Source organism: Alnus glutinosa, chromosome 3, assembly GCF_958979055.1.
Source record: "Alnus glutinosa chromosome 3, dhAlnGlut1.1, whole genome shotgun sequence".
In the NCBI taxonomy this organism is placed as follows: Eukaryota; Viridiplantae; Streptophyta; class Magnoliopsida; order Fagales; family Betulaceae; genus Alnus; species Alnus glutinosa.
In genome coordinates, this window is record NC_084888.1 from 37,827,245 (window position 1) to 37,842,854 (window position 15,610).

The 15,610-nt window shown below is 35.4% G+C and overlaps 2 protein-coding genes across 3 annotated transcripts; one reads left to right on the top strand and one right to left on the bottom strand.

Annotated features, from left to right (window-relative positions):
* The first annotated feature begins 1,924 nt into the window (after positions 1-1,924).
* On the top strand, positions 1,925-5,841 carry LOC133864713 (WRKY transcription factor 55). Its single transcript, XM_062301124.1, has 3 exons — positions 1,925-2,631; positions 3,520-3,651; positions 5,199-5,841. The coding sequence occupies exons 1-3, from the start codon at positions 2,144-2,146 to the stop codon at positions 5,689-5,691; spliced, it is 1,113 nt and encodes a 370-aa protein (XP_062157108.1). The 5' UTR covers positions 1,925-2,143; the 3' UTR covers positions 5,692-5,841.
* Positions 5,842-8,886: 3,045 nt separating this feature from the next.
* Positions 8,887-10,316, bottom strand: LOC133863549 (probable WRKY transcription factor 70). 2 transcript variants are annotated; one of them, XM_062299535.1, is made up of 3 exons: positions 9,893-10,315; positions 9,632-9,736; positions 8,887-9,514 (listed from the first exon to the last, which is right to left on the bottom strand). In XM_062299535.1, exons 1-3 carry the CDS (start codon positions 10,210-10,212, stop codon positions 9,049-9,051), a joined length of 891 nt encoding a protein of 296 aa, XP_062155519.1. In that variant the 5' UTR covers positions 10,213-10,315; the 3' UTR covers positions 8,887-9,048. The 2 variants fall into 2 exon arrangements, with proteins under 2 accessions (XP_062155519.1, XP_062155520.1); XM_062299536.1 differs by lacking the exon at positions 9,632-9,736 and having other exon boundaries at positions 9,893-10,316.
* Between the last annotated feature and the right edge of the window lie 5,294 nt (positions 10,317-15,610).

Genomic DNA, 15,610 nt, shown 5'->3' on the forward strand with positions numbered 1-15,610 from the left:
GACAGAATATTGCGATAGGTGACAAGAATGGTTCGTTTTCAAGGACAGCCAACTGAACCTGATGAGTGGGTTCAGACTTCGTTTCAGCGAGAATGAGGGTTTGGCCGACAATAATATTGTCACATGCTTTTTTAAATTAATTTTTGAAGATTTTTTTTTAAAAAAAAATATATTGTGCCACGTGTCAACCAATGAGGGATGACATGTGGCAATCCATTAAAATTTGGATGAAAAAATAGACGGAAGTACTAAATCAATTTTCTCCCAAAATTCAAGTTCCATCTGTGAAGCGAAATAAAACTGAAGTACTAAAAAATAAAATTTTTAAATCACAGGTACCAAATATATCTTTAACGACCTGGCCTTATAATAATTAAAAAGCTTAGAATTCATATCATGATGTCACAATTTGTAACCACTCAGGAAAGAGTACTAGTAAGCCACATCTATCCTGTTACTCCAAAATAACTAGTTAATTAATTTGGATCTTCCTTAGAATTTCTTATAAAGCTCAGTTTCTTCTAATAACAAATTAACAATGTGAAACTTAAAACCTATAAGCATCTCTTCTAAATTATCCACTCTCTATGTGGACTTCTCATCTTCCTAATATAGGACCGGAGTGTTACACAATTTATCCCCCAATTTTAATTAAAATATTTTTCATGTTGTATATGCATGTGGAAAATTAATATATATGTTGTGGGATTCCACGTTGCGGGAGAATATTAAAATATTAGTTAAACAAAAAAGTTATCTTAAATTTATAAGAGAGATTAAGTATGAAAAAGAAAACCAATTAAAATTCTAATTAGAATAAAGGAAGGAAAACATGATCGATCAGTACTGCTATTTTCACAAATGGAAATACTTGCTGCACAACAGGTTGTACACAAAGATTAGAGTATGAAAAAGAAAACTAATTAAAATTCTAATCAGAATAAAGGAAGGAAAACATGATCGATCAGTGCTGATATTTTCACAAACGGAAATGCCTGCTGCACAACAGGCTGTGCACAAAGATTAGAGTATGAAAAAGAAAACTAATTAAAATTCTAATCAGAATAAAGGAAGGAAAACATGATAGATGTTTCAGTACTACTATTTTCACAAACGGAAATGCCTGCTGCACAACAGGTTGTGCATAAAGATTAGAGTAAGAAAAAAGAAAACTAATTAAAATTCTAATCAAAATAAATGAAGGAAAACATGAATATTGATCAGTACTGCTATTTTCACAAACGGAAATGCTTGCTGCAAAATTGTGCACAACCACTCACATGAGTGGGACCCACTTGAGTGGATGGGTCCCACCCGTGTGTGTGGGTTGTGCACAACCTGTTGTGCAAATATCAATCCCCTTTCACGAAATTAAATTGGGCTAACTAGCTAGCTAGTTTACAAATTAAGCATACATCGATCTACAGAAGTCTGATCTTCATTGTTACTGTCGACGCTTGTCAATCAAAGCCTGAACTTGGATTTTGAAAATATATCAGAGTCTATAGAAAATTTGTAGTAAGACAAATTAAACAGGGAAAAATTAGCTTAGGATTCTCGCAGAAACACATGATACAAGTGCCAGGAGCGAGGTTTACGTGATTGGTTGGATCCCCCCGTTTGGACTGTGGAATATTGACCCTTTTGGTAGGTATGACCGCTGTTATAGTCATAGAGTGGAGACCAAATGGGCATGAGTCATAACGTAGGGTAAAGGGTTGAACCAATTTGCCATGGTTACTCACTTGGAAGAATCATTAGTCCGACTAATGCTTCAACGGGACCTAGAAGTTATGGTATTCGCTTCAAAGCTCAGAAAATTCTTCCGGGTTCGGATTCAACGGGGCGAAGTCTTCCTCTAGACTCATGGAAAAGAACGTAAGAAAAACCCTCTGCGGACCATGACTAAGTCATCCTTTCAAAGTTCCTGTTATATATTGTAACGTGTAGAAGATATTCATCAAACGTAACACATATATGTACACATGGTTCAATTCTCGATCGATCTCTAGCTAGCGCATAGAAACTAGCCCACCAAAAGGCTACGTCAACTACTCGATCCATATTTAAATTTCCTCCAAATCTGAGACGACGATCGACAAGCCAAACAAAGCAGATCGATCGAGAAGCTCAGAAATTAAGCATGGAGGAGATAGCATCCCTGTTTATCCAGCGTGGGTGTAAATTAGCTAGAGAACTTGATTCAAACCTACCAAACCTGGCCGACCAGCCCAACATCCTCTCCAAGTCCTGCGATGAGATCATTAGTGCTTTCAGAGCCGCAAAGGAACGGCTACACGGTAGTACTCAAGACACCACATCACTTTCCCACATGATATTCCGTCAACCACAGGAATCTCAGCAGCCTCAGACGGAAACAAGTTTGAAGGCCGGATGGCGAAGCCCGCCGAGTTACACCCAGCCAATTATGGACATGTTGCAGATGCAGCTTCAAGCTGATAGGAGCCCCTTCAAAATGCGCGGGTTAGGGTCCGATGGCCTTGTTGCCGGAGTGGGCGGAAGAGAGGCCGAAGGTTCTGCACGCTCCAAGAGCATAGGAGGGGAGGTTCAGCCAATGGACGCATCGGATTCTGGCAATATTGTTTCATCCTCGCAAAGACAACGAAGAAGGTGAGAAATTTAATTAATGTTTGACTGATTAATTCTTTTATTCACACACGACATTATATGTTGAACTTTGTGGCCGGGTGACTTTTGTCTAATTAGTACTGATTTTGAATCATTCCTCTAAACCTAATTAAATGAATTAAACAACCATACGTTGACGTGTTGACTGCCCTTGCACATTCTTTGGAAACGCACAAACCGGTATGAAAACGTCTCGAAAGTAAAATAGGTCCGAGCTCCATGTTTCTTGGAAAGACAACTAGTAGTATATACATATGAGAAATGATTCTTTACCATCTAAATATATAACTTTTCACCACCTTGTCTATGTGGCAAGGTGGTCCCCCACTTTATTTTATTTTTTAAAAATAAAAAAACTCTAAAGTTAATAGGGGACCACCTTACCACATAGACAAGGTGGTGAAAAGTTGTATATTTAGGTGGTAGTGAATCATTACTCATATACATATATGTACGTTGTATGTTTCTTAATTAATTAAAACACTTTTTTCGTGTTAAACACCAACCAATTCGATTCGTACTTATAAAAGAGGAAAACGTACGGATAAATAATGGCTTGGAAATTGATTATATATTATATACTTTATGCTATACATATATATATGCCAATTTTTTTTTTTGGGTAAGTGCTATATATATATATATATATATATATACATACTACGTACGTACGTTGATTATTTACATTTGTTTGGCATCCAGAATATGATCAAGCTAGGCAACGGGATCAGAACTTGTTAGATTTTGAGTATATATAGCTAGCATTGCAAGCTGGCCGGAAGTGGGGTAGCTTTTGGTCATTCGAACTAATTAACGAAACATTATTGATCAACATGATAGTTATGTTTATTATTTTTAATTAATAAGCAGGAAAGATGATGGGGAGAGACGGACAATAACTGCGGCTGCACCTCGGATTGGAAACACTGATATTCCACCTGAGGACGGCTTCACGTGGAGAAAATACGGGCAGAAAGAGATTCTCGGCTCAAAATTCCCAAGGTACGTACGTACGTATACGTATGACGTCTGTAATGGTTATATACGGTTATGGTGACTCTACCAAATCAGATATATATATATATTAAATTCCCCAACACATACGTACGATGATTTGACACTTCAATTCACTGCTTATGCATCATCGGTGCTTTTTTCTTTACAAGGTCTCCGATCAAGATAGACTTTTGCAGTCAATTGATCTGTTCAATTCATGCAATACCTTGAAATTTCTGCTCTTTTAAGATCTATTCTGTCTCTTATTTTACGGTCTAAATTTTGTTTTGTTTCATCTAAATATTAATGTTAATACAGTTTCCGGTATGCATGATGCGAACACGACTTTTTCTTCTAGGTTCTTCAAGCTTTCCCAAAATCCTGCAAAACAAATAGAATTAAGAGACCCTTATAAAAATCTAGCTCTAATGCTTAAGTTAGCTTCTAAGAGAAAAAGAGTCCGCTTAATTCTCCAAAATATTAATTTGTGCCTTAATCACAATAAAATTTTGCCAGAATACCTAAGTGTCTGCATGTATTTATAGCAAAAGGATCTGAGTCGGTTTCTCCGAACATGGAGGAAACTGATTCTTTGATCGTGGGGTCCCCATGTATCTGGAACGTGGGTTTTCACGTTCCTGATCATGGGTCATCACTCGTTCCAGAACGTGGGTCATCACGTATCTGGAACGTGGGTCTTCATGATCCTAGATCGTGGGACTTTTGTGTCACTGGAACGTGGGTTTCGTCATTTCCTGAACATTTCCAAATATCTCGGGATCTTAGTTTTTCCATGGTTTTTCGCAACTTATTCTTGAGTTCTCGGGATCGACATGCGTGTCCCAGGCCTTGACTACTTAATATTCATCCCCCGGGATGGGACTATCACGGGAGTTCTGCTGTGAATCCGTCTTGGGCCGGTACTAACCTGAAGGCCCTAATTTTAAGGATAGGTCGACTTGAGTGGGATTATTCCCAACAACTAAATAGGACAACATATACAGCAATCCTCTCTGTGCATGCCTCTTAGACTTAATTTGACCAGATCAATGCATATTCTAGATTGATTAAGTCTTTTGAGACTTTCATGCATCATCAATTCAAAGCAAACATCCGATTGGCATATTGTCATGGAAATTAAAGGAAGTCACTTATTGAAATTGCTATCGCTGTCAACTATAATTATTCTGACTTTTTCCTCTCTTTTGGACTTTGATCAAATGTACACAACTTTACCAGAATTGACTCAGTCTGCCAAGTGCAAACCAATAAGATTTACTGGCAATTGCCCAATGATCTATGTCGTACACTAGTTTTATAGCTCAGCCCAGAGGAGATAGACCTCGATCTGTAAATGACCAATTAACTATGGACTTAAGAGAAGAGAATGTTTGATTTAGCAAACGACAACATTAACCTTGACACCATCGAGGTTTAATTTTGACCAAATATATGCCTTAACAATATATACAATTAATGTCCTATATATATATATATCTTAATATATCGTTACTTAGTTTAATTTTTGGGTCACCCGTGACCATTTGCATCAGGGGTTACTACAGGTGCACCCACCAAAGGTTATACCAGTGTCCGGCCAAGAAGCAAGTCCAGAGGCTCGATGATGATCCCTACACGTTTGAAGTGACATATCGAGGTGAGCACACATGCCACATGTCATCCACGGCACCATCAGTTCCACCACCGGCAGCAGCAGCAGGGGACATTACCCATGAGATCACCCAAATCATAACTACCCAGCCTGCACAGTCTCCTTCAGTTCCTCTAAGCACATGGCTCTCAATGGAGTACTTGGGCCTAAGAGGAGGAGGGAGCAACAGCATTAATGTTCTTGGTGGTGGTGGTGGTGGTGGTGGTGGTGGTGCGGGTCCATCCACCACGCGAACCGGTAAAGAAGTTGAATTCCCGGTTGCTGATATGGCTGATGTAATGTTTAACTCTGGCAGTAGCAGTAGCAATATTAGCATGGATTTTCTCTTCCATTCTAATGAAGACAAATGGGAGAAAGAGGACAAACAAAGTTGATACACTAACAAGACTGGTTTGATCGCAGTGGCGATGCGAGATAATTGTGATCGGAGGGGCCAATTTACTTGATTTGTGCTATACAATATACATAACATTATATATCTTGTAGACTCTTACTTTTTCCACATAAAAATTTTGTTTTCATAATTCCATTGTTTATAATTAGATATATTTATTTACACAATTTTATTGATTTTCATAGGAACAAAACTTAAACAACCAAACAAGAAGAAGTTTACTACAAGTCTACAACTTTAAAAGAAAAAATTAGGCACTTATGAACAATAATAATTTTTGTAAAAAAAAAAAAATTAAAAGATGAAACTTACATGAGAATGAGATTAATAATTAGGAATGACAAAAGCTTACCTATGTTTTTAACACATTAATCACATCTCCCACAAATGCTTTGTTTGAGAATTAGGTAATCTAATATTATGAATTACCACATGAAAAGCTTAAAACAATTTAAAAAAGATTATGAGAGTCAAATTACCTTACGAGTAATATATATATATATTTGCTAGAGATTCATATATATACTTCTACATGACTTGGTTGCTAATAGCATAACTCTCCTTTAATTTCATTAATTAGGCTTTAGGCTCTACTTAATTTACTGGTTGCTTTTTTGGTTTGCTTTGTTAGTTTTCGTCGTGATTGACTATAAGGTTCTAGTGTTGGTGCTCAGACCTTTGTATTTGTATGTTAATTTCTTTAATATAATTCTTTCTTATTCAGAAAAAAGAAAAAAAAAAAAAAAAAAAAAAAAGACTCCCTTACTAAGTTACTATAGCATGTTTTTCCAAATGTTTCTTGGTGTAAAATTTACATTTTTCCCACATTACTCATTACCCATAGGTAGGTACGGAATTTTATTTTTTTTGTCTTTAGGTAAGTAAGAATAAATTTAAAAGAAAGAACATTACAAAATTATTAGCTAAGGCATACCCTGTTAGAGAATATATTGATATCGTATATTATGGTACTCTCTATATATTGAAGAATTTGATTTAATCATCATTAATTGTAATTGATTATAATCAAATCAGATTTAAATACAATCAATTCTGATTTGATTATATTCTATTTACATACCATTTTGTATTCTCTCTATATCCTTATAAACAAGGATCATTTGTATTGTAAATTAATCAAACAATAAGAGCAAAAATGTAGCCATTTGAGCTTTATCATGTAGACATAGGTCATAAACCGAACTATATAAAAAAAAAATCTCTTATCTCTTTTCTATTATTCCGCTTTATTTTATTTTAGCATTATATTTTCTTTCATACCCCGTGCTATAACCAGATCGAGCATGCATGACCAACAACTAATTGGGAAAATGGGAGCCAAGGTTGGCCTTTTCCATAACTCTGGATTTATCTCACTCTTACTCAAATTCAAAAAGAAACATATTCTCCCCCATGATCGAGGTGGAAAGAAAGAGATCCCGTCGGCTTCCAGGCTCCCAGTATATAGTGGGGTCCTAAAATAAATCATCCTGTATCGTAATTCCCTTGCTTTCTTCATCCGGTACATTGAACTTACCCCATAGTCTTGACAAATCCTCTGCCGTGTTTCCCATATATAGGATCAGTACTATCCAATCCTGTCTTGATAGAGAGAAGACTATCAAAGCAGAGAAGGGACAGAGAAAAAACTCCCGGCCCTGATCAGAAGGCTAGAGATCGAAGAAAGCTTCACCTCTAGGTTTCATGTGGCCTATACTTGTATCATTTTTGGGATTCAATCGATGGCTCCTTTCATATGCCTTACTCACCAAATTAGGGTGGTAATCCGTATATATATTCCCGTATCAAGGTATAAATATTAAATTATGTAAATTAATTATATTTTTAATTTATTTAATTAAATAGGTTAGAGTCGTCTCTCGATATAATTCACTAATTTATATATTAAAATTTGTGTCAAATCTAGTATCATTTCAGAAATTGTCAGGCTTGGCCAAATGCATGCAAGGAGCCAACTGGCCAAGTACGAATTTATAGCCTTATAGGCAGAGAGTGTCGACATGTTTTTGGCATGTAGCTTATCGTACGTGTTGTCATTTGATTCTTCAATTTTCATAAAAAAGAAAAAAATTAAAAATAAAAAAAAATAACAACGATTCTTTAATTTATTATTATTTTTTATTTAATGAATAATTCTTCTACTTTTCCCTTTAATATGCTGTGTCCTTGAGCTACACTTTTTGTCGACATTTTTCCTTTTTGGCCCTTTTTTTTCTCCTCCCCCCCGGTTGAAGGACAATGCGTTATAAAGAGGACAGGTTGGCGACGTCAGTACTGTCCCACTTGCACATCTTTTGTCTTTCTTTTACATTTTTTACAAGCAAAATTTTAAATTTAATCTCAGCTTTCAAACTATTTTAATTACTTGGTGAATGAGTTTTGAATTCAATAATCATTTCCTTCTCTTTTTTGTCCAATAAATTAATAGGGGTTATGCCACGTTTTACACGCAAGCATCATCGTGGATGGAGCCAAAAGCTCTTCCAAATACATGTCAATAGTTAAAAAAAATTATTTTTTTTTCTTCGCATAAACAATGAAGACCACCACCGAGCTACTCCCGAACTATCTTCGAACCATCCCTGAGCCACTCACAGACTATCACTGAGCCATCTTAGACCGTAACTGACCCACCCTCTTACCATAACTAGACTACCCTCAGACCACCGACAAGCAATTATTTTACATTAATATTTTTATATTGTGAATAAAAATTAATTTTTATAGGTTAAAATGATTGAATAAAAATATAAAACATATATGTGATTTCCGTACACGCCAAACATAGGCCGAAAATATCTTCTTGAAAAATTATTTTCTTAAAAGCATTTTAAAACGAAAATATTTTATGCCGAACAAATGGAGCATAAATAAAAATTATATAAATGAAAATTTAGAATTTTCCTCTTTAGAAATCAAAACCCGAATGAGACGTATATATGTTAGCAATTCCGCGGAAAAGACAGGTTGGATAGTCAATTTCAAATTGTGGGCTAAAAGTATGCAAACCATCTAGAGGATCAAATAGCCTATTCCTTTGTCCATTGGACAAAGCCATCGCAAGCCTTGACCCCACCCGTCCCAACCCTTTATACAAATTTCCAAGTTTCTGTGGAAATTTGATCATCTCTAATAAAAGACAAGCAGAAATGAATTAATATGAACTTTTGCTTTTATTTTCTCTAATTAATATAAACATATAATTATTTCTAAGCAAATATTGCAAGTGGCCGGGATATTGAAGTTATTAACATCGATCGATAACATGCTTGTTGTACAATTAAAGGAGGCGGGCAGCCTTAATTAAGCCTTAAGCCTAGAGAAACTGGCTAAAATCACCGTCAAAATCAATGTTCAAACTAAGAGAATCAGTGTCCCTACAGGAGTACATGGTAGACACCACATCTCCGTTATCGGACCCCATAGGCCCGGACAACTCGAAATCCTTTAAATCTGGCCAAAGATGATCGCCCAAAGACGGAAGGTTGTCAGTCAGGTCACTCAGTGCCTCTTCCTTAGATTCCTCTTTTATGGTTGGGGTGGAGGAGCTGACAGTCGTCACAGCGCCATCTTCTTTACTTGGGATCGCTGATTCCGAATTACCCAAGAAAGATTCCCAACCATGACATTCCGTGATGATTTGCGGCGTCTTTAGTATGTCTCTGCACGTGTGATGACCAATGTATGTGGTCTGAAACATTTGCGGATCGTCTTCCTTTCTCTGGACTTGTTTGGTCGCCCGGCAACCTTGATCGAACTTGCGCGTACATCGGAAGTAACTCCTGTCAAATCACAAATTACCAATCCAATTAATTAGCTCTTCCTTAAACAATCCTCTCGATCTGTTAAAACTCAAAAATTACACAATTACGGAATTAGTAAAAGAATAAAGCTCACACCTTGGGTGCTTAGCATTGAGGATCTCCTTTTGGCCGTACTTTCTCCACGCATGACCATCATTCTCTACTGTGGGAGAGACTGTTGTCCATGTGTGTGCAGTCTTCCTGCAAACAAGAAAATGCAACTATTAGAGTCCATTGAATTTGGTTCGAATCTCTTAACCCGATTCGCGTGAAAAAAGTGGCCCTCTCTCGGAGGTAATTTCCGTCATATAAAAAAAAATTTATATATATGTATAGATGTTAGATAATTTTTTTTACCTCCTCCTGTAACACCCTCTACGATCCTTGGAAGCGGGCCTCTTTCTGCTACTCTCGCCAGAGTCTTCAGACCTCCGGTCATCGCAATGCGAATCAGCATGGGAAACAGCCTGAAGGTTCTGACAAACCTCCCCAGACTCAAAAGAAGTGAGTACAGAAATAGACTCGGTGAAAGATCTTAAGATTTTGGACACAAGCTGGTCTTCCAAGGTTTTGTGGAGCAGGGTCTTGAGCTGGGTTGCGCACTCCTGGCCTTGAACTAGCTCTTTGATCACCTTTTGCCGAGTGTTTGACAGCTTCTCAGGCCAAGGAGTGCCCATTATGTTTAACTACTGGCCGGGTTTGTTTGCTTGAAACTTCGTGGTTAATTTTTTCACAAAAAAAATGAGTAGATGAGGGCTGTGGAGTGAGGAGGAGAAGAAAGGGATAGAGAGTTTTATATGAAGCTACAGAATGGGCTGAGGAAAGAGAGAAGTAATTTAATGGAAGTTGTAAGGAAGGAGGGGTTGATGTGAATGGGAAGGAAGAAAATTCCACCCATGTGCTTACAAAGCTATGCTGACGTTTTTCTGTGACGCAAGGCTGACGGGGTCTGTCCTTTTGAGCTTATCTGGTGAAGTAACTTCTTTGTACCAACTTAAAGGTCCTACTGCTACGTCACTAAATACTAAATAATGCTAGGACCGCTGCATCTAGTAACCTTTCTGAATTCTGACCCATATAGTAACGGCCTCCATTTCAATCTACCTATACTCCTATAGTAACATCTTCATGCCAAAAAAATAAAAAATAAAAATAAAGCCTTCATTAAAAGGTTCACTTTACATGTATCGATGATGGATACATTATTTTTTTCTAAGAAATAATGTAAAATCAGCCCTATAATTGCACTGATCATAATCAAATTGATAGAGTTTGAAAAATGGCTTAATACTTACACCAAAGGGAGATTTGTTTTTTATCAATTGTACCTGCGGCTAACGCAGCGAGTAATAATTGATCTAAAATTAGACATATAGTGAACAGAATTAAAATGAAATTGCATCAACTGAAATCTTGAAGAATTGAACATGCAAAATGCGAATTTAACCGATCATATTATGAAAAGTTATTTTGTATGTTTTGGATAAAGTAAGCTAATAGGAAAAAAATAATTAAAAAAAAATTAAAATAATAATAATAATTAAAAAAAAAACAAAAAACAAAACATGCCCTCTAAAGATGAAGATAGAATTGAATCTTCGCATGGATGAGAAGCATCATAGGCACGACTTTTCGGTTTCCCCTTTGTCTAATCCATTTCTGAAATTCATCGAAAACGGCACACCAGAGGTGTGAAGCACTTGTTGAGTTTGGGGCATCACGCTTGACCTCGTTGTTCTAGAAGGAGGGCCCAAATAATATTATAAAATTAGCGAGCATATTTTCTACGCATGTTGATTCTCTCTCTCTCTCTCTCTCTCTCTATTTAATTTTAAATTATTTGAATAGGTGATTTTGAGAGAATACATATGAGATTCATTTGACCGGATAAGTGGTTAAATAGCTCAATTTTTATTCGATCAAGTAAATTTTATAATATATTTCTTTTAGGGTTAAACACATTTTTAGTCATTGAGTTTTCACAACTTTATTTTTTAGTCTCTGAGTTTCAAATTACATCACAGATAATACCTCAATTTTAGAAAAATACCTAATTGATACTTTTGTTAAGTTTTTCATCCAAAAACTAATGGTTTGCTACGTGTCAACCTCAGAGGTTGACATGTGGCACTACATAAAAAAAATTAAAAATCTTTAAAAATTAATTAAAAAATTGGAAATTTTTTTTTAAAGAAAAGAGTCACCCCCTTAGCCACCATGGGGGTGGCCGGCCACCCCCATTTTGGCAAAGGAGGTGGTTGGGCGGTCTGGGGTGGCCGAACCACCCCACCCCCTGGACAGAAAAAAAAAATGGCAATAGGGGGTGGTCCGGCCACCTCCAATGGCCAAAATCGATCTTTATTTTTTTTCTTTTTGTCAAGGGGTAGCCGAACCACCCCATGATGGCCAAGGTGGGTGGCTTAGCCACCCCCTTGTGTTTTTATTTTTTCAATTTTATTATTTTTTAATTAAGTTTTAAAGATTTTTAATTTTTTTATATAGTGCCACGTGTCAATCTCTGAGGTTGACATGTGGTGAACCGTTAATTTTTGGACGAAAAACTTAACCGAGGTACCAATTCAGTGTTTTTCTAAAATTGAGGTACCATCTGTGATGCAAATTGAAATTCAGAGACTAAAAAATAAAGTTATGAAAACTCAGAGACTATAGGAGTCCTTAACCCCTTTTTTTTTTAAAAAAAAAAAATCAAACCAAATTTCATTAAACAGAGGATATATCCTTTTGGGAAATGATCCTTACACTCTTGGAGTACAACAATAGTATAATAACAAGACACATTGGGGTGGGACCCAATGTGTGAGTCCCAACCCAATATATCTTGTTGTTGTACCATTATTATTATACAGTATTTTGATTATTTCTCAATCCTTCTTATCCAAACGTACAAGATCACAAACAGAGTTCGAAATAGATTCGATCCACCGCTGAAAAACAAGATTAGACACAGCCAATCGGGGCTAAATGATGCGCCACGGCATTACCTTCCCTTCTATTTGAATTCTTTTACGTATGGACAAATAATAATTTGTAAGGATTCTAATTCCATTTTTTTTTTCTCAAGTTCGGAACGGCGTGTTCCTCGGGTCATCGCTTTAATCAATCCTTCAAAAGATGTCCTTTCACAGTTCAACCAATCATCCATATCAAACATGCCTTATCCAAGCTTTTTTCTTTTTTCTTTTTTCTTTTTTCTTTTTTCTTTTTTTTTTTCTTGATTTCAGTGCCAGCCTATCGCTATGGGAACCAAAGAAAGATACGTGTAATTTGTCTCCATGTGCTAGGGGTCAAGTATCAAACGAGAGGTGATGAATTGTTTTTCCTATTCAAAAACCCATCAACTCCCGAAAATTACCTCCCCATGGACCACATTTCACTATTTTAGGGTCCACCCAATGATGGAAAAAGATTTTGGGGAGACCATGTGAGTGGAAAATTATCTTTTAAAGGGAGGCCGGCAATGGTAGACAAGATCTTCAAACTTGATACGGTCTACTTAACCCGCTTAATCCATACAATTAAATTATATTTTTATCCTTAAAACTCTTACATTTTTTGAACTTCCCGTCGCTATGTATGTATTTTATGATTATGAGTAACAATGATCAAATTTCTTTTGTCATTAATTTAGTTGTGAATGTGAATGATTGATATATATATATTTATGCTCATAAGATGTGAAAATTGTGTTAATCATGTGAGATTAAGTATCAATGTCAACTCAATCCATTTATGTTAAACATGTTGAAATAGGTTGGAGTTATTTGTATTTGTGTTAACTCAATATGATTTGCTTATTAAACAAGTTATACGAGTCATATCTTGCCACCCTTTACTTCAACATTTCGTGTCAGGATTAAGGGTTTTGACACGATAAATTAAAGGGATTGTTTTTTTATTAACCCATATGAATTTTTGGAATTTATTTATTAAAATAAATATATAAACTATTTTTTTATTGACAAAAGAATTTTAATATGTAACTTTTCCCAATATACTTTTCAAAATAAGCAAATATTTTTTACCCCCCCCCAAAAAAAAAGCATATATTTGAAACTTTAGAATAGAAAAAAAAAAAAAAAAATTACAGAAACTATATATATATATATATATTGATCTGGGCAGCTTAGAATGTTGAGTCTGCTTGCTCGTGGACCACACAAACTCTCTTAGGCTACCTAAATTTAAGCCTAATTTTAAAATATCCAAATTCCACTAAATTTGCCTTTCACTCGTACTCCCTTTCTATAGCTCTCTCTTGACTAATTTTTTATACAATTCAGGCGGCCTAAATGTAGAAAATCCTCATCCAATTTATTTATTCTCATTTCATTTGTTTGGGCTTTAGAATTCAGAAAATGACAAAAAAAAAAAAAAAAAAAAATTGAGAGAAGAGAATCTTTCCCTTCAATTATTTAGGTGTTAGTAATAAAAGATACATATGAATATTATTTTACAAATAATGCTAAAAATCACTACTACTTGAATCAATCTTTATTTAAAAATAATAATAATAATAATAATAATAAAAAGTTAGTTGGCACTACCAGTCAATTTTGTGAGATAGAAATTAATTTATAGCATTTATTCTATATTTATTATGTGGGAGGAATGATTAAGATTGTGAAACACATGTTAGAAAATATTGGCAATAGTTTTGGAGGACAGCTAGAAAGAATGGACAAATTAAAGGACGTCACTAACCTTAAAAAGTCCCACTATCGATCCCAGGTTCAAGCATAAAATAAATTCATTAATCTAATTAAATTATTTCATTTTATTTATTGTTTGTTTGAGTAAGGTGTTTTGGGCCTTTTCATACGTCATAACAGAAGGTCCATCCAATTGGACCACGTACATGTTGAGCACCAAAAAAACAATACGCCGATGCACCACATTGTTAACATCCAATCAACTCTGTTCCATATGCCCCCAACAAATAAAATAATAATAATAAAAACATTAATTTATTAAAAGCAAACCAATTGCTTGAATCATGCCATCTTATTATAATGGGTTTTGACTTGAAATTTTGTAATTATAATCCAATCTTATAATGTCAAAACGTAGTGCCAAAGCAAAAAAAAAAAAAAAAGAGGAAAACGTACGGATTCAACTGGGTGCTTATCAAATCAGATATGGATCAACTTTGGTTAAAAAAATTAAAAAAAAAAAAAAAAAAGAATAAAAAATCAAATAAAAATATAGTGTATAGTATTACTCAAAATATAAACATTGTATTCATACAGTTGAAAATACAAACCATAGTATTCATTGTTATGCAGAGGTACATTAGCGTAATAGCATGAAGTGAAGGTCATCTGTTTCTAAGGAAGTTTCCAGGTGTGTGGCTAAAGTCATCTTCTAGAAGTAGTATTGAAGCTTTTAAAAAAGAGATCGAAGATGTAGGGGGGTATAAATTCGATAATTTCAAATGAGTTTTCTAGATACATGAAAGATTCTACTGTTGCATTTAATTATGGGGCCACAAGAGAAGATGCGCGCAGAAGATATGAACATGTCTCATTCTGAGATGGATTCTTCTGTTTCAATTTATTGTAAATCTCTAAGAGAAGATTCAGAAGATATGGACGTGGGTAATTTTCTTTTTAATGAGCAAAACAGGAAAAATGGAAGGGAATCAAGACTGATCTTTCACGCTCTTAATTATATCATAAAAGAGGAAGAGAAAGAGAAAGTGATGCGAAACTGCTTCCGTAACAATGAAGAGAACCGGCCGATTTTGTTGATGTGATTTTTAGCCTCAGGACGTGGCAGCTTTTGATTCGTCTATTTGCTTGCAACCTGCAACAAAGCGAAGGTCCACCGAGGGTTGGACAGTGGAGCTTTTTCCGACGCCCAAGTCAGTTGGGAGAGTGAGAGTGAGAGAGAGTGATGCGCATATATTAGATAGATCCATACTTCTTAGACGATGGGTAAAAATATAGGCTCTATTTTACTGTTGATGCATAGTAAAGTCTTATTCTAGAAACTTTGTCCGATTAAGAAGAAAAGAAAAAAAGAAAAAGAAAAAGAAAAAAAGTGGGTGATCTTGTT